The sequence below is a fragment of the Athalia rosae genome, chromosome 4, assembly GCF_917208135.1.
Source record: "Athalia rosae chromosome 4, iyAthRosa1.1, whole genome shotgun sequence".
Lineage (NCBI taxonomy): Eukaryota > Metazoa > Arthropoda > Insecta > Hymenoptera > Athaliidae > Athalia > Athalia rosae.
Genome location: NC_064029.1, coordinates 1,826,071 through 1,841,423, shown reverse-complemented (window position 1 = coordinate 1,841,423; position 15,353 = coordinate 1,826,071). Strand labels below are relative to the sequence as shown.

Below are 15,353 nucleotides of genomic sequence, written 5' to 3'. Positions count from 1 at the left end.
CATTTTTCGACTCAAGGTCTCGGACACCCCGCACACCGATGCGCAACGCGAATGGAAAAAGGACGAGGAAAGGAGAACAACGTCGCTACTCGATTACTCGATTGTATCGCGCGACGTTGACCGCTTCCCGGCAGCGGCGAGGGATCATTTCGAGGGGGGATGAAAAAAGTCGGAGAAACTCCGCGAGAAGTAGAGGAAAAAACGGAGAGCGTCAAGTTTTCCGAAATTCGTTTCACGGCCTCCCCGGTGATCCTCGTGTTATCGACGTTTCTGCCTCGGCTCTGTGCCATCTACCGATATCCCGATACAGGGCTATATACAACCTATATGTATACCCAGCCGAACGCGATATATTCACTATAACCCTTGTACCGCGCGTATAGTCAAATGTGATTGCGTCGAGAGAGTTCTCCCCCCTCATTCCCTCCCCATTTAGAGGACGAGCGAAGGTTAAAGGGGTTCGCAACGGGTCTTCATCTCGTCGCCTTTTCTTCCCTTATAAATTTACGGTGATGCAAGGTCATGGTTGGGGAGCGGTGTAACGAAAGCGAGAGCGCGCTGCCTACGGTATAAGCGAAAGGGGATCGAAATAGTTGTAAAACGGAATCGCTCGTAACCTACGTTTTATTTCTCATTCCATCCGAATCGACGAGCCGACAAATTTTTCTCTATACGCAGTTTCTTCGGGTGTTCGCGAAACGAACTCGGCGTAGTGTGAGTAAAAATTAGTAACCGAAATAAGTGCGGAAAAATTCTGCGCCAAAGTTAAACAGTTTCCAACCCTCTCCCCCGCGCCGTGTTTCTGTTTTCAACGTTGATTAAAAACAACCTCGGAATGCCTGAGCAATGCCACGAACAGTTTACCAAAGTATGCAAATCCATATATACCTACTTAGAATCGCATGGCGAATATCTAATGGGACGTGTGCGGCAGTGCGCTTGTAACGTGAGCTGTATCAAGAATATCGCTACCGATTTTTCGTCCCTCCTCTTTTTCTCATTCGATTTTTCAACTCGTCCATCGACCGGTCGTTCGTAAAAGTCCATCCGCGGCGATCGACGCTAATAATTCCACATATTCGGCTTCGATCGCGACGTCTATTTTTTCGAACGTATAAGTCTTCGTTACGTCACGTACTCGATATTCGTGATAGGAACGAGTCTAATTCAGGCAAATCTTCGGCTTTATTCCGTCCATCGTTCGCCATGCTTCCGGCTAATTGCATTACGAGCGTGATCGTAATACCATTGCAAGTTATCGCCTGGTGTAGGATTGTCATTTTGCATCATAAAGGAACGGGCATAATACGTGATGTGCAACAATTTCCTGAATCGGCGAATGTTAATACACGTACACGATTACCGTAAATGATACAGTCATTGTGTACCGACGTTTTCCCTCACAATTCTTCACGGTCCGCACGTCGCGCGCGGTCACATCTACTCCCGAAGGGTGTCGGTTTTCCGATGCGTGTGTATAAATTTGTGTTTTTCTTTTTTATTATTATTACTTTTTTTTTATTTTTTTTTGCCACGATATCGTAACTCGCAATTAGCATTCGACAGCTGACAGTGGTTGCCAACGGGACGGACGGTCGGGCGGACGTGCAGGAGGCATTTCGAGGTTGACTTCCGGATCAGGTAACGAAGTCACGCGGGGAACTCGGTTCGCTGTTATTCTTCTACGTTGTGTCGTATGTATGTACGCGCGTGTACCAGCGCGGCTGTACGAACGTGCAGCTTGCGCTCTTCCACGTTATAATATGCGTGTTAATATAATACGACAAAAGGCTGTAGTACTACTACCACTGCTGCTTCCTCCGTACTCGCGTTAAAACGATTTCGCCCGTAGGGTCGAAGCGAATTTAGAAGTGGCGGAGCGAAAATCGGAATTGAAAGTGGAAGTAGGCACTTCTTCTACCTCGCGGACAAAGACCGAGCGGATGGGCTAAGATTAAAGAAAGAAAAATCCGAGGCTTCGCGATGAAGAAGAAGAAGGGGATGAGAAAAACGAAAAAAAAAACAAAAAAAAAAAAAAAAAACGAAGAAAAGTAATACAAAGAAAAACGTAGTAAAAAAATATTGTATATACATATCCGAGAAGGAACGAAGTGCGAGAGGGAGGGCGCGAAAAGCAGCCCTGCCTTGTTATACTTATAGGTATATACGTATACCCACCGAATTATATTCGCAGTTTGTGCGCACACGACGAACCCAGAAAAGAAGCCTTATTGTTAGCCGCAACCTCGTCTCGCCTCGCCTCGTCGCCTGCATATTATCGGCTCGTGTGTTTTTCCTTCTTCGTTTCCATACCCGCGAATTCTGTAACAAAAGGTGAGCTGTACACACGTGCAATAATGAAAATTTTTACACCCCAAGTACACGTATTATACGTATACACTCGCGTAAAGAGAAATGATCGAGTATCCGGCGAAGAGAGGAATTATCGATAACAGGAGGAAAAGAAGAGGAGAAGAACGCCGCGAATGGGAAAAAAAAGGGACGAAAAGAAAAAAGAAAAGAAAAAAAGAAACGGAAACAAGGCCGCAACGAAGCGTGCAAGCTGCGCGTACGGTATGTTAAAAAGCGAATACGTAGTACGGTAGAACCGCTGCGCTGCGGGGCCCAACGGAAGAGACGAAAGACTAGGTCAGGAAGGAAGGTCCTTCGTTGCGTGCCGCCGACATTTGCGCAACGGTGCAACAGGGTATACGTGAACCTTACGTACCAACCGACGAAAGCGTGCGCGTGTTTGTGTATGCGGAAAATTTCACTTGGTGTGCGATACCGCGTAATTACGGACGTGCGAATGCGCGACTACGTCACAATGAAACTACCCTAGGTATAAGCGCGTGTGCGGATGTCGCAGATGCTGCGGGCCATGCGGAATACGCGTTTGCGTATTGTGCTCGTGTACAATACGAACGCGTACGAGGTAAGAGAGCACGTCGCCGCGGTGCGGTACGTGAAAATGTGTACCGGGTGTACCGTTGTTGCTGAAAAATTTTTCTCATTTTATTTTTCATTCGATTTTTTTTTGTTTCTCCCTCTTCCACCGGGGTACAGATACGGAGAGAGGGTCCCTTACACCGGGAAAACCTGGTATAGAACGAGACTAGTATTATGTACGGTACCTAGAGTTCTCTGTATAGCGAACGCTTTCGGAAGCTTTGGTAGAACGATAAGTGGGCTTTATGGAATAATCGATAGCTCGGTCCCGCAGGCATGCAGGAGGGCAGCTGGTTCCCGATATCAGCGGAAAATTTCACCCTCCGGTACGGTACAGCGACGCGGCAGCGGTAGCGGTAGCGCGGTGGTCCTATCGATTAATCTACGTGCCACCGCTTCGACTGCCGCGCTGCGTTTTCTTTTGTGTTATATTTCCGTCCGCCTCGATGCCGCGCGACTACTACCTACTACCTACGTTGTTGTTGTTGTTGGGCGCACAAGGGCCCGCGATACCTCACCCGCAGGGAACCCGCGAAGTTTTCCCCCCGAATTTCGCAATCCCGACACGATTTCGTGTCCTGCGATTATCGCCGGTCGTCCGAGGTACCGCGGTGCTGACGTTCCGACGTCGGAGGCCCCGGTTCACTTCCACCTTTCTTTGTACTTTGATTTTTCAATTATTTTCCCTCCTTGTTCCAGTAACCCGTTGCTTCGTTCGCTTCGGGTTCGGTGCGCAATCGTTTGAACCGCCCGCGCGGGGCAATTTGTCGAAAGACAAAGGAAGTGAAACGCGAGCAAAGTAAATAGATGCGCCGGCATAGCTGTGACGCACCGACGTATAGGGGAAATACGGGGGAAGTTCCGAGGGTGCTTTCCCCTCCCTCGTTTACGGGGCGGAACAAAGAGAGGAGGAGAGAGAGAGAGAGAGAGAGACGGAGAGAGAGAGACGGAGAGAGAACGATGAGAAACGGGGCCCGATGTGTGAGGAAATAAAGTGGCAACGAATGAAAATGAGGTGCACGTATATGTACCGGGAGAAATATATGTATCCGCGTTCGTAAAAAAGAAAAAGAGGAACAAAAAAAAAGGAACAAAAAAAAAACCCACAGAGGAAGGAAAACGGTCGTGTGTAGAAAATAATGCACGCATCTGAATACGTGTACGCGTACGCGTACGTACATATTGAGTGAAATTTTTTTGACCGTAAAGTAAACCGACGCAGCGCGGAACGCGTACCTACGGTTTGTCAAAATTTCGTGCCCGGTGTACGACATGGAAGAAAATAAAAAAAAAAAAAAAAAACAAATTAAAAAACTTACAGAATAATTTATCCGACGAACGAATATACGTACGGTGCGTACCCGAAACATACATATTCAAAGAAACAAAAAATGAATTAATGAAAAAAAAAAAATAACAAACAAAGACTTCCGCCGGTGTAACGCGGTTAAATCCGTCTAGCAACCCCGTCACCGCATCTCCGGCTCGTTTCGTTCTTCGCGCGGTGCACGGGGTGTAACAAAGGAACCAGTAACCGAAATCGGGCGGATCATTACGTGCGTTTTTATCAATGTCAACGAGAAGAGTAGGAGTTTTTGAAAATTCCGTCGATAAAAGCGAAACAGTCGATCGCGTCGAAAGACACAGTTATTCGCTGGGCTCGAAAAAATTAAACGTAGAATTTTTATTTTCGTTTTACGAATAGGCCTCGCGTCGGAGCGAACACAAAGGAAACCGATACCGCGTCATGCGCGTCTCCGTGACTCCGACATCCGCGTAAAATGGACCTAAGGGATCGATGGCGATTCGATGAGGATTCCGCGGATCGTGGATTTCCATCGGATACGGGGGATACGCGTGTATACGCGCGGGTAGATATAAAAGTAAAATGGCGATCGGTACGCCCGTTTACACACGTAGGTACGCACGTACAGTAGGCACTGTCTTTTTTTACATTTCATTGGTTTTTTTTGTTTTTTTTTTTTTTCTTCCAACCGTTTCTCGTATTCCGCGATCAGTTTCTTTTAAGCGTATCAAACGATAATCGTGGAAACAAGATACGAAACGTGATCTCGATGCGAAACAGCTCGCCCGCCGAGCTTCGTTAAGTCAGCGAAAGATCGATAACTTTGAAAAGATACGACTCTCTCTCGTAGGTATATACAGGTAGAAACGTCCCGACCTACCTACGAACCGTACCAAACCCTAAACCTTTAATCTTCGAGTTGAAATGATAGAAAGAATTCAACCCCCCATATCTCAGTGCTCGCGTACGTCGAACGAGTAAGGGCAAAGTCCGACTGTATAGCCGCGGCAACCGTAATCTTTCAGCTTGTCCACGCTCCGGCACTTTCCCCGCTAATGAAGGTTCGCAATTTACCAAACGTGACCTGGCAATACGTCACGCGCCTACACGCCGGTGTCAATTGCCCCAAGATTGACGTACACGTAAGTTAGTACCTACTTAAGTTTGAATTGGTTCTCTACCAGATCTACGTACGTACGTGCATAATGATATATACATATATACCCTACGCGATCGTTAACAGATCGGACTACCGGCGACTAACGTCGGGACTTTAAACGGCCGGCTAACGTCCGTACGGGGTTTTTTTTTTTTTTTTTTTTCTGTTTTGTTTAAAAGCTTTTCGAAACGAGACCCGTAAAAGTATCCCGGTTATCTCGAGGCATGCGAACACGTGTACCGGGTGCTTGAATTCCCGATCGAGAGAAAGAGAGCGTCCAACGGAGTTTCAAAGACACACGAAGCGAGATGGAGAGACGAAAGACCCCGAACGATTTCTTTGTGTTCAACCCCAAACGCCGCTGGTCCACCCGGTAAGTTTCCAGAAATGTTAATATCGATATCGGTTCGGTGAAAACTGGAAACTGCGATACAAATACGACCACCGGCAATCACCCCAGCTGGCGAACGATCGCCAACCACTCGGTGATTTTATCCTTTGTCCGTACGTATACTTCGTAATTTCCCTTGTTCCAACCTTCGACAAATTCGACATGGTTTTGGCATCGCGCGCGCGCACGGGGGATGGTAACGTTGACTCTCTCGAGACCGGAGATCGCCGGTCTGACTCGAACCGCCGACTTAACTCCGGGTATTACGTAGCGGCGCGTGTATAGCTGCGGGAAAAGGAAAAGGGTGGCGAAGGGAGAGTCTCGCGTTAAAGAGGGTAGGAGAGGAGCCGTAAATGTAGCTACTCGAAAGTGGGTTTCCCGCCCCGTTGCAGTTGCCAAAAGTTTGGTTTCACAGGAAGTCATTCTTCCTATATACGCGTATCGTACGTACGAATAGAGACCTGTTCGGCCCGATTCGACCCAGAAAATATTCAACATGTTGGCGTACTCCCGTGTAACTCTTATCGAGCGACGTAAGAAATTTCACTTCGACTCCGTTGTTTCGGGCGAGCGTATTTTCCGGATTTTCGATAAGCCAGCCATCCCCATAAGGTGAGAAACTCGTCGTTACCGTAACGCCATTTTTTTCGCACCCCCCCGTCCCATAATTCCACATAAATATATATATAACCGCTCACCGATGCATGTGACATTTATTCCACACGTATTACGCAAACAAAGAAGTAGCGTATTGTGGGGTAGTAAGTTAAGAACGCGGTAATAGTATAGTATATCGAGTGGCGGTGGAGAGGAATAGCGGGGGGTTAGGGGGTCGAAGAAGAGGGAGACTTTGGCAAACGGAATCACCCTCTTCGGGAACAGCTTTCCGATTGCCGTCGATCAAAAATCATTGCCTCGTCGACTGATTCCATAAACAAAGAAAACAGTGTTCCGGCGGTGGAAGATATCAGTTCGCGGGAGAGAGAGAATGAGGAGAGTTTCAGGAGTGGGTTCGGATATACCGAGCAACGGTGGAGCGAGGAGGAGAGATCGGAGCGAAGGGGAGGAAGAGCGACGGGAAAGGGAGAAGGGTCCCAGGGAGCTAAGGGGAAGTAAGGGAGGAAAATTTTGCCTCTGAAAATACGCCGGGCAACCCGAACGGAGAACGGACAAAGAAGCCAGTAGCACGCATGTGCGTCGGAGGAAATGAGACGGCGATACGAGAATCGAGTGAGAAAACCTATGCCATATACCATTTACTTTACACATACGTGTACGTGTGTCCTGCATATATATATATATATATAGATATATTTCTGTACGTACACGCCACTCGCCGTCTACATGGCGTGGATGGAACATGGTATGGCTCTCCAGCTCGAACACAAAGAACCGACTGTGTCCCTGCGCACAGTGTGATATTTACTCAAATTATTATGCGTGAGCTATACGGTCGCAGCAATTGCGTGTTGCGAATGGCGCACCTTTTCTATGTACGTATATTTAATATATATGTATATATATATACACGCACACACGTATGTACGTGTACAATACCAAACCCGATTCAATTCATTCGACTCAATTGAAGTGCCAGTTCGGAGGACTAATCCTCCGCGTTCACGTACCACAACGTACGTTCGTCTACGTGTGGCACAGGAGCCGCTGTCAAACGAGAAAATCAAACGGGAAAACATCGATGAATCTGTACCAGTTTTCAGTCCCCTCGTTCGCCCTCTTTCTCGCTTACAACGTACGTACGTACGTACGTACGTCGGTGCTGAATATTTTTCTCTCTCTTGATCGCGCGTCTTTATTTATTCCTCCGGTAAAGCTCTCCCGCTGTGTCGGATGTGTCACGTTTTTCCAAACGTATAATTGAAGCGTTAACGCACACCGACTGAGACTCTAAACCACGAGGATTCCGATTGCCGATTCGGCTCTTCGCGGGATGCTGAATAACGTCGACGAGTAAGTCAGTGGAGCACGAACGAACGAACGGGACGAATGGAGAAAAGTTCGATATCGGAACCGAACTAATCTGCGAAATGATGTTGTTTTCTTTTTTCAGTTTTTCCGTATGTTCTTAGGGTCTTCGTCTCTTTTTTCTTTCGTATATATAATATATATGTATCGCTACCGTGATCCGCGACGTGGTTCAACTTCGCTCTTTATATTGGCAGAGGCGAATTACCAGTCACGAAAAGGTACGCGTTGTGGGTTCGCCAGTTTGCTTTGGATATAAAAAACAAAACTGCTGAAGCAACAACCGGCCAAAAGTGAACGGTTCTCTTCCTTTTTCATCTTTCTCTCTTTCTCCACCTCTCTCTCTCTCGCTCGCTCTTTTTTTCTGTATTTCTTTTTTTCTTTTCTGTTTTTCTGTTTTTTTTCTTTTTCGTTCACTTGGTCTTTTTACTTTTCCTTCACCGTGCAGCAAACGGTGACTCGCGATATTTTGCAGTCAGATTTCACCCGCAGATAACGAAAAAGATGGCTAATTGCTACCGCTGCTTTACATTGACGATATGCAACGACCGCTACCACCGTACCCGACCGATCCTCGATACAAGATAAGAGGGAAAAATTTACAACATCAAGCAGAATTTATCACCTAGCGTATTATACTTTAATACCACCGATCATTTCCATTCGCAGATACGTAACGATCCCGAACTAATTTCTTTCGTTTTTCTAGTCTCGTCAACTCCGCGAAGGATTACTCTCTTTCCTCTCTTTCCACCTCTGCGTCGTCCGCCTTTCCGCGATTCGGACGAAACGTCGACGCATTGGCAAGACACAGGTATGCCAGGGGCTCCGGGGTTGCATCACATCTAATCGTATCTGGGAGGAAAATAGCGGACGCTCGTAGAGGCGTGCGCAGGTAGGTATAAAAGCTAATCAGAATACGTGAATATGTACAAGTGTAACGTATCAGACGGTGAGATTTTGTAACCGAGGTATAACATGGTGGAGTGTAGGTAGGATGAAATACGTTATACCTACGGATTGATTGAATAAGCATCGCTCGGTTGGAGGCGCGCAAACAATTCGTGAACCCCTCCGATTTAAATGCGTTGACCTTGATTTCGCGTTATTGACAGAGACGCGTACCATCAATCACCGTTGATTATCGCCGGTTCGAAGCGTTGCCGGATCAGTTTGGTTACATTGCTCTAACGAACCAACGAACCGACCGACCGACCGACCGACCGCAACAAACGACAGACTCTCTAGTTGCGGCAGTTTCGACGTTGCTCAATACCTATGGAATAACGTTGGATTCGTAAGTAAAAGCCCATAGCGGCGGCGGCGGCCGTATAGCGAAGTTTGAAAAGTAGGAAATTGTCGATTGGCCTTACGCCAACAGCTGGGACGAATTACGCGAAAGCCAGTTTACCTTATAGCTCAACGTACACGCGGTATATCGGAAGGCCCTTAATTCCGCGACAACCCGCGTAAGGAAACTCCGTACGCGTATACGACCGTAATGATGATGACGACGACGACGACGATGATGATGATGATGATGATCACCATGTGATTTTCAGTTAAAGAACATTCAACAACTATAATACATCCTCTCCGTGCGCCTCGGCCTCTACAGGACTACATAATCACAGTATGTATCCTAATGGCTCGAAGCCAATTCGTTTCCTGAAGCATAAAATAAACGAAGTCTTCCTAACCCACATAGTACGTGTTACGGTTTCGACTCGCGGGAAGGGCGAGTGAGTGAGAGAGAGAGAGAAAGAGAGAGAGAGAGAGAGAGAGAGAGAGAGAGAGAGAGAGGGATAAAGAAAGAGGAGGTACCATGGCGATGCGGTATAATATACGTATACCTTGGAAGCACACGAGAGTACCGAGCCCCTCACTCATTTCCCGGTAACGCATTGAATTTAGAATGCATAATATAGGCACCGACAGCAAGAAGAGAGCAGCTCTGGCTTTGATTAACTACTGCACCAGCGGATGTGGGGCGCAATACGAGTTGACGTCTAACCGCTGCACCGCTCCGTCGTATACTCCGCTGTCTTGACCACGATACCTCGGATGTTGCGATAAAATAGGAATACGTATTGCACGTGTACCGGGAAGGGAAGTTTCTTGCTTCTCCGATGATACCGTCAGATTTTGTAGCCGCAACTCGCTACATCTTTTACCGTGATGCGCGATCGTAAAAAAAAATCCAACTCCACAGATTCTGAATACAACCGTGGATATGTACAGTGGATTCATATCTCTCGGGAGAAACAAGAAGAGGAAGGAGGAATAAAAAAAAGAATAAAGGGAAGAAGAAGAAGAAGAAGAACAACAACAACAACAACGACAACGACAACGACAACGAGAACGACGACAACTATACAACGACAAGAAGAACCCTAAAGCCAGCGAATCTAAAGTCCCATTACACATCGTGGGGCGCGGGTACCGGTCCCCCATGTACATCTTCTCCATGTATTCATGTATCTCTTTTCTCTTCTATTTTCTTCTTTTTTTTTTTGTTTTATTATTCCTCTTTTCCTTTTTCTTCTTTTTACCCATTCAATTCACACGCACGCGCACCGAGGGAATACTCGCACACCGTTGCACCGCTTCTCGGTACATTTACTAGGTGGGCTCGGCGGTGGTGGTGGTGTCGCGTCGCTCGTGTCGGTGCATCTCCCTCTTCTTCTCCACCTCTACGCACACCCTGTCCGCCCGGTGTTTCCCTCTTTCTCTTTCGCATCGCTACATTTCCCCCCTCGTCTCCGACAGAGTTCAGCGGAATATTCCATGGATGAGGTATGCCATCTCCGTTCGATACATCGTCGAAGCGTTCGTCGGGACTGCTCGCACTCGCACGAGATCGTACGGTCTTTCCTGCCTCGGGATCTCACCTACACGGGCGGGGACCCCCGTAGCTTTGGGTAGCCGGGTAGCCGGGTATCGCCTTCTCTCTCTCTCTCTCTCTTTCTCTCCTCTTTTTGGATCGCTTCGTCTTTCCCTTTCCCTTTCCCTTTCCCGTTTCCTCCCCCTCGGCTCCTCTCTCCGTCAACATTTCGCCCTCTTTCCCGCTCCCTCTTCAACGTTTCGCGGTCTCTCTCACCCTCTCTTTATCCCTCCCTCCTTCCCTCTCTCGCTTGCGCGGCCAACACCGCGAAGTTGAGTTGCCGAGGAGGAGGCTTTCAGGGACGTCGAAAGGAGGCGCGAGGGCCCCCGTGTGCCAGATAAGTGTACAACGTGATATACATTTTTATCCCGTCAAGAGCTGCCCCGCTGTCCATGTCCGTAGGTCATTGACACGGTCAAACAATCGCTGGAAAGTAGCTGAACGAAGTAATGACTCCGGCCCGAGCGCAAAAAAGAGACTAAACAGAAAAAGAAATTACACCAGAAAAAAAAAAGAAAAAAAAAAAAAAAAAAACAAGGAACGGAAAAGTGGAACAAAGAGGAAAGAGAAGTACAAAAAAAGGAAACACAATTCATTTCATCTCCGACGTCAAAGTTGTACACGTACACTGTATTATTAATAAAAATGAATTTGAAAAAAAAAAAAAAAAACGAAAAAAGGAGAAGGAAAACTTTGCTCCCAGTGTTACGTTAACTACCGACACGTTAATTGACGTCGGACAACGGTGATTGTCCGGCCTGCAGCCGTTTCATCAATTTATTTATCTTGACATTTATACAATAGCCCATTTATACAGGCGTTGAAAACTTTACACATAAAATACGCGTGCAACGTCGTTAGAACGTATTCACGCGCGTGTGATAAATATAAGTAAGTAGTAGGGATGAGCTTTTTCCTTTTTTTTTTTCTTTTTTCTTCTTTTTTCATATTTTTTATCAACCGCGCGGCTACTCCGTACTTTATCCTCCGGATGTATAAAATATATACTCAACGGGGTATAAATATATATACATATATATACAACGTGTAATATATTCAATACGCAAATCCATTTTCATCCCCAATCGCTAACCCGGTTGGAATCAGCGCGCGACCCTAAGAAAAGTCACAGAGCGCAAGCCCGGCTCTACCGATCAGCTGATTTTGACAGATATACCTGGTGCGGGGTGTCGTAACGGCTGTGCGTATACCTACGAGAGCACGAACGGGAACAGCTGATGGCCGACAGTCAGGAGTCGACGCAGCAGGAGCAACAGCCGTTGCTACGATATATGCCTATGGCAAAAGCATTTTTAACTCGCACTCCCCGATCGACGGGTACCTCCGTATCGTGGGTTATACCTGCGAAAATTACCGGAGATAACGGTATACCATTGTTGCAACGCGATGCGTCAGCTTTACGCCCCTAGGTATTAACCGTGAAACGAATTTTCCGAAGTTCAGGAAGCTTGCAACACCTCGATTACTCGATTTTTTTTTCATTCGACAGGAGAGGAATTTTCGTACGCTGAACTCGACTCGCTAATCGTCTCGATCTTGTTCCCCGATCCCCGTCGCACTACCGACACACCTACGGGTAAAAAGCGGTGTGCTTTACACCCACCCATTGTACCTAGGAAGCGGTAGATTAATAATTTGAGGAAAACTAGAACGTAGAGTGTGAGAAATTGCGGGGAATTAAGTTCACCTGATGGTTTCGATGCGATTACGGAAAGTTTGTTTCGCCGCGAGTTGAGTAATATAGAGTAAAAAAAAAAAAAAAAGAAAAGGGGAAAAAAAAGACAAAAATCTTCGTCACCGGTTGATGTAGCGATTTCGAGAAGTATAAGGACGTGTATCCCGAACGTCGCTTAAGCTGATTTTGTTGGTTGCCTAACGACGCGTTTCTATAAATAATCATTGTCTCGTGATTAACGACTCTTTCTTCGTGACGAAGTAGATTTTTATTCATTTTGCTTCGTTTTTTTTTTTTTTTTCTTTTTTCTTCTCTTTACGAGTATAAAAAATTGATGTTTTCGTTAATTAGTACTTGTCGAAAAATTTTTCGTTAAAGGGCAAACCGAGCAGAAGAGCGTGCACAGTTTCGTTTAAACTTCGTCCTCTCTAATTAAGCGAACAGTGCAACAAAAGGAATAACCAAGGGGGGGGGCGGTGGAGAATAGAAAAAAATTTCACTCAAATTTTGAGACAAAGAAAATTTCGCCTAGCTCTTTCAACTTACTCGGGTCAATTTCCTCGTACAACAAACTAATCTTTGCACACGTATCATTACACGTGGTTTAAACCACACTTTGTACGAGTTTAATAATATCGTTTCGCTTTCCCCCGGCGACTCGACATCGTAAACTTTCTACATCCGTAATCATTGTAACAGAAAAAAAATTACGTTCAAATGTGCGTCCGCACAATAATTGATACGGTCCACCCCGTTATGTTCCTCAAATTGAACTTTCAAGCTCGATAAAATAAAGAGGGGAGAAAAATCATCGAGATCAATGAATTTTCTTTTCGAAATTACGCACGTTGATCAGGTTTTTTTTTTTTCTTCATTCGACGAAGGCAAGAAATTCACCCACGTCCAAAATTCGCGGCTTACGAATAGTCCGGGAGTCCGTGGTGCGCGGTTAATCAATGCCACCTCTATGGGGAGAAAAAAAAAAAAAAAAGATTCGAGCACTAAAATTTTCCGATTCGAGGGTATTCCGAGTTTCTATAGATTTTCGGGGTATATGAGAATTTTCGAGCCTTTCAGGAGAGGTATGAAGTAGAGGCGCATGAAAGCTGGCCTAGTGGCGTCGCCCCTGCCCGAAACAGGCTCCAACCAAACCCTCCTCACTCTCCCTCCCTCCCTCCCTCCCTCTCTCTCTCTCTCTGTCTTGTTTTTTTTTTTTTTTTTTATATATTTTTTTCATTTTCTCTTTCCCTCCGAACCGACTGAGGTAACGTTGTCGCACACCCCCCCAGAATCTATTCATCTTCGTCCGACTCGAGTTATTTCCCCGTGGGTCTGTCTCGGTCGGACGTCGAAGAGCGAGCACGATAGTAACCTACAGCATTCGTTTTCGATCTCACTCGTTAACGTGGAAAATTCCCATGCGCCCGTCCTACTCGCGGTGCATTTAAATCCCCGTCCTTTTCTATCCCTTGGTAACAGCAACGCGCCAGAGGTCGAAAGAGTGGAGAGTGAAGAGCGAGGAGTGAAGAGCGAGTTGAGAGTGGAGAGCGGAAAACGGAGAACGTACAGAGTGGAAGGAGAGTGGAGACGGCTCCGAGTTAGGAGCAACAAGGTGAGGGGCTTAGAAGCCACATAATCATTAATAAAAAATGATTTACCTGTCCTCTTAGTCACGGCGAACGATCCGCACTACCTATATCCTCTAATGGTACGCCCCCTCCTACTTTATTTCTTCGATACTTCATACGTACGCACGGCGATACATTTATTATTTGCCTATCGAACGTTTACAGAAGATAGATTATAATCGTATTATAGGTCTTGTGACGTTACGTGCACCGATACGATGTGAGGTATACGTATACCCGAGCGAAATAGAGAAGAAAATCTTTTCATCCCCTTCCGCTGTGCGGTGCATACCGCGCGAAGTCCGACGAATTATTGGAAAAGGAAAAAAAAAGAGAAAAAAAAACAACATATCTCATAATATATGCGATACCTTCTCAATATGTCGACAATTTTTCGACGGATATTCGAATCCGTCAGACCAGAAGGAAAGGAGGAAGAAAAGAAATGGAAATTTCGTCATACGCGAAGAATGAATTCCATGGGCTGTACACAATATGTACGGTGGGTAAATCAAATCTCTTAGCAACGTGAATTTGATACGAAAAATCGTACGCGAGTATCACGTGCATTTACCAAAGAATTGAAGGGTGGGTTGCACGAGGTTGGGTGTGTCGGCGGAGATTTCGATCGTCCGCTTCCGAATTGAGCAAAGATTTCTTTTTTTTTCCCTTTCACCCCTTCGCCGATTGCGGGGTGCACTCTGTACTTTCGCAAGTAGATACAGCGCGACGTTACGTGTAATACATGTACGGATACTTTTTTCGGTACATTTCCGCGTACGTACGTAGGTAGGTACGTACGTAGCTTACCTCGCGTGTCAGAGATCACTCTTGACTCTCGTTTCGTATGTATGGGTATGTGTATATACGTACGCGTATATAAATTCGAACGGTCGGACCTACGGAGCGAGGAAGACGCCGTTATACTCGTTATCCCAACCCAAATTAACCAAACAACCGTATAGTATACGCTGGAGCGCGTATAATACCAACGTATATAATTATGTGGTGGATAGCGCGGAGCGGACTGCAGTAATCAAACGATATTCTCCGCTTTTCTGGTAAAAGAGAAGAAAACAACGACGACAAAGAAGAGAGAAATACGAGTAACGCGAAAAAAGATTAAATGAAATGAATCGAATTGAAAAAAAAAAATAATAATCAATGAATGAGTAATCAACCAACGTAATAGGTACAGCGAGATATCATCTGAATACAATTAAATTCTCCCCAATTTTTGTGCGAATAGTTTACCATACGTTAGATATTTTTTTTAAATATATACGTGATTTTTTACCCATCTCTGTTAATCGTCCATACGACCGCTATGCATAATATGTAGATGATCGAATCC

General features: G+C 46.0%; 1 protein-coding gene and 1 long non-coding RNA gene across 3 annotated transcripts in view; one reads left to right on the top strand and one right to left on the bottom strand.

Annotated features, from left to right (window-relative positions):
- LOC110116898 overlaps window positions 1-1,280 on the bottom strand; it is a 54,897-nt gene extending 53,617 nt beyond the window's left edge. The window contains exon 1 of the mRNA XM_048653737.1: window positions 1,139-1,280. Within this exon, the coding sequence (XP_048509694.1) occupies window positions 1,139-1,280 (142 nt within the window). The remainder of the gene's footprint in view (window positions 1-1,138) is intronic.
- A 4,284-nt stretch (window positions 1,281-5,564) lies between these two features.
- Window positions 5,565-15,343, top strand: LOC125500546. 2 transcript variants are annotated; one of them, XR_007277914.1, is made up of 3 exons: window positions 5,565-7,035; window positions 8,501-13,983; window positions 14,190-15,343. It is a non-coding gene; the product is annotated as an uncharacterized LOC125500546 (long non-coding RNA). The 2 variants fall into 2 exon arrangements; XR_007277913.1 differs by lacking the exon at window positions 5,565-7,035 and having other exon boundaries at window positions 7,042-8,686; window positions 9,354-13,983.
- The last annotated feature ends 10 nt before the right edge of the window (window positions 15,344-15,353 follow it).